Source organism: Sesamum indicum, linkage group LG3 (genome assembly GCF_026168435.1).
Source record: "Sesamum indicum cultivar Baizhima isolate 11 linkage group LG3, ASM2616843v1, whole genome shotgun sequence".
Taxonomy (NCBI): Eukaryota; Viridiplantae; Streptophyta; class Magnoliopsida; order Lamiales; family Pedaliaceae; genus Sesamum; species Sesamum indicum.
This window is the reverse complement of record NC_142659.1, coordinates 22,283,215-22,291,502: the sequence shown is the minus strand read 5'-3', so window position 1 is coordinate 22,291,502 and position 8,288 is coordinate 22,283,215. Positions and strand designations below refer to the sequence as shown.

The following is an 8,288-nucleotide window of genomic DNA, read 5'->3' as shown; positions in this document are numbered from 1 at the left end:
AAGGTCTGTTTAAGGTGATCCTATGCTATTACAAAGTAACATCACCCATCAACATATAGATGGACCTTGTGACATCTCCATAGGCCACCTTCTCCATGGGTGTCCTCCTTCGTGGGCTTTCTTCTCCATAGGCTTGCTCAAAATGAAAAATCTCACCAAAAATATCCTATACTACTCTCTTTACAATTGAATAAGAAATTCCTATCACAAGTCGGGGGGGCTACATTAGGAGGGAGATAGAGAACCTTATTATTTCAAGGCTAAAAACGAGGAGGAATGAGAAAGTAAAATCACAAGGGCACACACCCAACAAAAATTAAAAGACATACATGCGGTCTAGGGCTCCGTAATCATCCATTCACATTCATTCTAGCACATAAACAATTAATCATGCTAGACAAGAAAATGAATATCTCAAAAGTATCGCAATATCCAATATCACGATAAACAATTATGTGCAGAAAAACAATAAGCTTAAAATTTGTACCTCAAATGGATGTTTAAGCCTCGTGCATCCAATGCACACTATCAATCCAAATTAATTAAAGCATATTAATTTTAGAAAAAATTCAATTTTCTCCAAAATTAAATCAGGAATAATTAATGTTATTTTAGAAAATATGCAAAAATTCAAAAATCCAATTTTGTAGAAAAACGGTGAAAAACAGTCCAACCGTTGGCCGTCGGCAGCAACAGTAGCGCACACGCGCGCTGGCCCCCCTACTAGCATGCTTGCACTGCTACAGTACCAGCTTTTCTCCTTTTTTTTTTCTTGATTTCCACACATTAAATTGAAATTAGAATAAGTATTTTATCAGAAAATTCAATTTTCATATAATACTAAATCATCCAAACTTTCTAAAATTAAATAAATTAATTTTCTCATATAATTATCCAAGAATAAGCAAAACAATATATCATTCTTCAAAAGCAATAAAAATCATATTGTCATGCTTATTCACACAATACTATTCCCCCTAAATCGAACCGTGCTCTGATACCACTTGAAAGGCATGGCAAGGTGCGAGCGGATCGGCCCAGGAACGCGCAAACGGAAGCGGTTAAAATAAATTACATAAAATAAAATAAAATCGCAATAAAACCATGATTCCAACGGGTATACCATTGGAGTTTCCCCGCATTCAATGTAGTTAATAAAATTAAACTACTATAAAATTAACAGGGCTATTGGTATAATGAAAAACGAGAGGAACAAAAACATAAATCAAGAATTACTTTTTTTCATGTATTTCGAAACTCCTTCGTTGATTTGTTCAACCAAGGCCTCAACACAGAGACCCTTTAAAGTTGCGTCCACACCACATCAAAACTTGGGATTCCTCAATTCAATTTGCTAGAAAAAAATTGAGGAGTAGAAGATACCAAGTGTGCACAAGAGGGGGGTTCAGCTGAGTAGAATGATTGGGAGGAGAAGAAATTATTTTTTGTGTATTCATTCATTAGTTATTCCAAATAACTAATATACATATATATACCTTGAATGGATGCATTAAAAAATGTCTAGGTTCATTTGACCATCCATAAGGTAATAATTCTTTATTCCAAATAAAGGATGACTAACATGGCACGTTCCAAAAATGATTTTGTTAGTCAATAATTTTCTTTTTCAAGCATTTCCACCAACTTAATTAATGGGCTTGACCGATTTTAATTAATTAAAATACCAGGCCCAATTAATTAAATTTAATTTAATTAAAGTCCACTTAATTAAGTCCGTCATATATTTAATCCAATTAAATATATGAACCCGATAAGTCTTTATTAAATAATAAGTCCAACTTATTAAATAATAAGGGCAAGCCCAATATAAATTAACCAAATCACTTTATCATTGGGCTTATCCAACCAATGGGTCCCTCCCATATATAAGTCTAGGGTATGAAATATGGCGTCGGTTCTCATCCTAAACTAGGCATCTATGCTTTAATACTTGAGACCGCGTTACTCTTAATTGATCGACAAAGGAACCTCTTTTCCTATTCGATCAACTATTGTGGCCATAGGTTCATAAAGCGTGACTGCGTCTCCAAGTTCATAAGAGATACCTCCATCATATGCTGATAGGGGATGGATCCTCTTCTTGGAACTCATCGTCTTTGTTACATACTCCAACTGCACTGGACAAGACTTATGGTGATTATGTTTGTAACACAATCACCTCTCGCACAAATCTAAGATATAGCCACGTGACTGCCGTGATTCCTCAAGTCCGAGGACTACTCTCTTTCTATCAGAGTCAGGGATCCAAAAAAAATCATACTGACCAAGCCTTCGAGGGTTTCATATAACAACCCAATCGAGTCAGTTCAATCGATTGGACACCTAGCCAATCAACCCACTAAGATCGCATAGATGCACATTGTCTGTCACCGAAAAAATACGGTACTCGTCAAATAAATGTTACTCTTAGTACAAATCTCCATAGGACACTCGATACCTAATCTCAAGGTTTTCGACTTGAAAAGTTTCAGATCCAACCTCTCGGCAATTGATTTCATGACTAACATCCAATGTGCGGTCCAACTGCATGGTTGTTAAAGTGGTATGTGGGCTTTATTGTGATGTTCAAACAGATATAAATATCACAACAAATAAAGAAGCTAATTAAGTGAATATTCATTTTATTCACTAAATAATATTGCATAATACCGAGTATTGTTAGAATAGATTATATTTAGGCCAATCTAATTGACTTTTGGTCATCTATCCTAACACTTGTATGGATTGGTAATGTGTTTTAAAAGCGTCCAACCAACTACTTATTTGCTTAAATTCATTATTGATTTTATTATACTATATATCACTAACTACTTTAACATAACAAAATTTTCAAAATATATTAAGTAAATTACCATTTTTTAAATTAATGTGAAACAAATTAAAGGAAAGTGAAGAATTCATACACGCTCATTTAAAATTCTTTTTTTTTTTTGGAATAAAATGACAGTATATAATTATATTATAAATTTCAATGAACATATTAAATATCAATATATAATACTAATTTATAATGAACTAACATGCAATTTTTATTATGTGATTGAAAATCAACAATTCAATTTTTACAAATAATTATGGAGAAATTAATTGCCCAACTATTCATCTCATAATTTAATTTGAAAAATGTAATACTTTGTTACATACGTTCGAGCTTTTCATTTTATTTTGACAAATGAATTTTTAGTGTAATATAATGACTTTTCATAAACAATACAAATTTAATTGTATTATATTATAAGTTGCATTAAAATATAGTCATTTTATTATTATCTAAAAATCAGAATCTTGTATACAAAAAATATAAAGAAATAGGTATCATTGACCCAACCCGATCTATTTGCAACCCAATACATTTTCAATCCGTTAATTCAAATTTATTTTTGAATCCAATCCATATTGGAACCAATTAATTCCTTTGGAGTTGATCTAAATTTGATCTAACCCGCTTATTTGCCACCCTTAATATATATTGTAAACCAAACTTAATTATTTTTATTAGTTTTTAATTTTGAAAAATTAAAGCATTTGCCCCTTTTACTTTAAACATTGTCTTTTTCCTCTTTATCTGAAAATTACGATTCCTACTAACAGCACGATGAACAATCACCAATCAATGTAGTTTAATGGTTAAAGTCGAGAATTGTTATATCATATGTGTTTGAATCTTCATGAAGACATTTCATGGAGTTAAATATTACAATATGACTTATACAATATTTTTAAGAAAAATGTAATTTATTCTATGTTATATAAAAAATGAGTAAAAAACTCCTTTTGAAAAATTAATCTCTGTGTTTTGGAAAAAAAAACAAATTATCCCTTATCTAAATCATTGATAGAGGGGTAATTTGCTTCATTTTTTAAAATACAATGAGATAATTTGTTAATTTTTTTTTTCTGGGAAATATTTCCTCATTTTACATATCTTATAAGATAAATTGCATTTAACCCTAATAATTTATATGTAGTTAGACCTTACTTATTAATGATGGTAAATTAGTTATAAGAACTATTGACACATAAAGAGTAGGCAAAATTATAGATTTAGCCCAGTAATTTAGGAGATTGACAATTATGATTCTATATGAATTGATTTTCGTAATTTTATTCTATAATTTTGAAGGTTGGCAGTTTTAGTCTTTTTCTGGTCAATTTGATCTAAAATTGCATATAATTACACATAACTTAATTAAATTACAATTTTAATTATATAAATCAATTCGTGCAAAACTAAAAGTGTCAGCTCTCTAAGTTACATAACTAAAAATGCCAACTCCTTTTAAATTATAAATTTTAAATACAATTCAATTTAATTATATAAAAGTCATATTCAATTTTTTGGTCAATTAATAAAAAAAGAACTGATATAATCAAAATTTTAATACTATAGAACTAAATTATAAAAATAAAATCATAGAAAAACAGAACTATCAATCCCTAAATTACAATACTAAATTATATCTTTTCTTAAGTATATACGCGATTCTTGTGAACAAGTTTGTGGGGGGCGAGGGCGACCCAATCAATTTCGATTACTACAATTAAGGTAAATTAAGTTTGAAATCAAATTCGATCCAACCCAAACCCATTATTATTAATTGCTTTAAGTATCAAAAGGTTAATCCATTGATCAAATATAAGGAATGTATTGTATTATTTTCCACATCCTATCATTATTATTTATTTTAGATTTGCATATATCTCTTGTGAAGAACTAATATTTATATCCTCAACAATATTTTGCGTAAAATAATAAAGAGAAAAGAAAATGATTTTTGAAGATACATAACACACATTGTTTCTCCAAAATTACAAAACATTACAATCATTCAAGATTTATTAAATTTCTATTTAATATTATTACAAAATGATTGTTTTTACAGCTGCTCTCTCTTTTTTTTTCCCCTAATTTTACATAACCCTTCTGCATAAAAAAGAAGGGACAACAAAAAAGAAAAAAGAAAGAGAAATTGAAAAATAGGAAACAAAATCCCTCTTCCGCGACTCCGATTTATAGACATAAGGATAAGGAGATGTATATATAATATTCTTTTTTTTATCTACTTTTTAGGGAGAATATATTTGGCCAAAAGAGAAAGAAGTTAGATAGAGAGAGAGACAGAAACTTCTGGAAAAGAAAACAAAACTTATCTTTTTATTTTTTTCACAGTGGTTCGCTGAGGAGAGAAGCTAAGCCTGTGACCACCACCTTATTATTATTATGCCAATGCCCCCTCTCTAGACTCTTTGGCTTCACCGCCGGTAGCTGCCACGTCGTCGACGGTGTCGCGTCGCCTGAAACCTTCACCAGTGACTTGGGTTCCTCTAGACCAGGTTCAGATTGAAATGAAGACGTTGTTTCCTCTCCGAAAATCAGATCTAATTCTCCACTTTCACTCGGTAACTCCATAACCTCGGTTTGGGGTTGGGGTTGGGGTTGGGGTACGGTGGGTTTCTCAACGGCGTCGTTTTCTGGTGGACTTGTTGATTTTGGATGCGTGATGCGTGTGTGGGGGCTGAGCCATTTAGATTTCATGTATTCGGCTTTACGCCACGGCGCGATGTGCATGCCTTTTTTCTTTAGGCTCTGCTGGGCGGCCTCCGAGACGATCGAGAGGATCTGCAGAAGCCGGTCGGCTTTTCCGACGAAAATACACGGCAAACACTGTAAAATTGCCTTGTAGTTGCTCGTGGATCGAGCTATTTCGAACTCTGATCGGAAATCAACATCGACTATCACCCTCTCGCCATCCATTATCACATCAATGTACTCATATTCACCTATAGATCGGCAAAGCCACGAAGGAAAACGCATCAGTTTCCGGACGATGATTCACTCAACCGAACATGGAAGGAAGAATACGAATTTGAGAAAGGAATTTTGCTGGGTTCATTTGAATTCTATTGGCTTTTCCTTTGATCAGTATTAATTTCTATTGGTTTAATAATTAATTCTCCACCTGAAAGACAAAAGGATTTTGCTACATATTTTAGATTACCACCTTCATTTTAGATTATTCGGAATCAGACAAAGGAATTAAGAACTCGAAAGCGGAAATCTGTCAAATTTTACAAAGCTGGTGTCTAATATTTCGAACCATTATTCAATCAAGTGAACAGAGATTAACATGATAAGGATTCAATAGATGACCATGGAAAGAAATTAGGAAATGATAAACACAAAAGTGGTAGGCAAGTTTTGAGAGTTTACCAGCTGGAATAGAAGAAGATTTGTCCCATTTGGATTTACAAACAGAGGCGTTATAACCAAGAGCAATTAGACCATCGGTGGCGATTTTCCTCAAATCGTCTTTTCTTTTGCAAGTTTTGCTGTTTTTTTCAACGATTTTTGAACTGTCTGCCAATAGATTTCTCTCCGCCACACTCGCGCAGGGTATCAAACTCTACAACCGAAAAATGGGAAAAGTAAAAACCAATTGGACAGTCAGAAAAAAGGAAAGTCTTATCCGCGAAGCCAAAAATCGAAATTTCGGTACCTTGAGAGTATCGGAGGGGTCACTAAAAGAAGAATTTGCGGTAAATGAGTCCGAGAAGAAACCGAACTCGTCGTCGGAGCTGTTGTTGCTGTTGCCATTAAAGCAATTGCAGCGGCCGCATTTCGCCGAGACGGCAGAGGATTGTTTGTCGTTGTTGTCTTCAATGAAATTTTGAACCATCTTATCTAAATAAACCGAGCTCGGCTCAAAATCAGGCACAACGGGCGTCGCTCCGCCGTCCTTTTCTCCTCCTGCAACCTGCTTCTCTGCCGATGAAATCCTCAGAACACTGTTAAAAGGTCGGTCAAAAAGCCGCCTCAGCCGTGATTTCGACACCGGTGGCTTAACGACGTCGTTACGGATCGCATCGATCGGCTGGATTCTCATAGGAAAAGGCATTTTTTCCTCCAAACCAAAAACTGTAGACACCTATAAACAACAACTTCAAAACTCTACCAACAATTCCTTCCAAAAACTCAATGCCAGTAAACAAAACACAGCACCCAACACCGAACGTCTCAAATTCAGCCTCCTCTCTCCCGCAAACCAAAACTCACATCATCCGACCACCATCATCTCCACACAACCGCCAAATGATCACAAAAATACTCCACCACAACACTTACTCACCAGCAACGGGAAAAACAAAAAACAAACTTCAGTTAGGGTTTTTCATGGAAAACATGACTGTAGTGAAAGGAGACACGAGCACTGCACTCGTATGGGAAGAAGCCGAATCCATACGCCGGAATTCTCATTTTCCGGCGAGGCCGCAGTTGCCGGCGGTGAGCTACAACTATGTGAGTGGTTTCGGTGTGTGAAGTCTACGTTTTTTCAGTGGATTGATTTTTTTATTTTCTTTTTCAAATATGAGCTAAAGAAATTAGTGAGTGTGTGGGGTTTATATAGCAAAGTGGGGCTTTTCATGAGTGCCACGTGGAGTCTAACGTCTCGTGGATTGCCCTGTGCTCCGAGCTACGATCTACTGTGATCGAGCGTCATACGTTTCTGATGGTCCTGCTGTATGATCTTAACACGTACCATCTGCTCCATGAAGATTAATCATGATACTCTCATGGATGACTTCTTATTCATTTAACTCTTTTTTAATTTTAATTTTTAGACAACCATTTTGGATATTTAAACTAACTTTTTCACATTAAATAATACTAGTTATCGCTCCACGCAATCCCACGAGTATATAAAAAGACTATGATGTGAGATAAATCGAAAAAAAAAATTATTAAAAATTAATTATTGTATGAGGGAATAAAAAAAAAAAAGTCCGTGAGAAAAAAGAAATGTGTAGTGAGATGAGAAAATAAATTGTAATGGTGAATTATGAAAAATATGAAAGTTCGGAGAAAAAGAACATGAAAAAGTAAGGTGAGAGAGAAATGTGGAACAGTAGACTGAGAGGTTTTTTTTTTTTTTAATTATGTTTTATTAAATAATATTGAATCTACTATTTTAATTAAATTTTTCTTTGAAGGAACGAAATAAGTTAAAAAAAATAATTTGAATATTCAAAAATTAATACGATAAAAAAAATTATTTAGTAATAATGTAGATATAAATTGAATTTTGAATTTTAATGAGCACAGAAAAAAAAAAAAAGAAAATGGAAACAAAAACAAAGACATCCTCGTTTTATACTCTAGTTTCTTGTGGTTGCATAATCACTATAAAATAGTTGGTTATTTCATATGCTATAAATCACTATGATTTAAAAAATCATAATAAATTAATACTATTTATCATGATCAAACA

General features: G+C 33.3%; 1 protein-coding gene across 1 annotated transcript; it reads right to left on the bottom strand.

Moving 5' to 3' along the window:
• Nucleotides 1-4,830: 4,830 nt before the first annotated feature.
• Nucleotides 4,831-7,403, bottom strand: LOC105158531 (uncharacterized). The gene is made up of 3 exons (XM_088879283.1): nt 6,519-7,403; nt 6,233-6,425; nt 4,831-5,802 (listed from the first exon to the last, which is right to left on the bottom strand). The coding sequence occupies exons 1-3, from the start codon at nt 6,915-6,917 to the stop codon at nt 5,186-5,188; spliced, it is 1,209 nt and encodes a 402-aa protein (XP_088735409.1). The 5' UTR covers nt 6,918-7,403; the 3' UTR covers nt 4,831-5,185.
• Between the last annotated feature and the right edge of the window lie 885 nt (nt 7,404-8,288).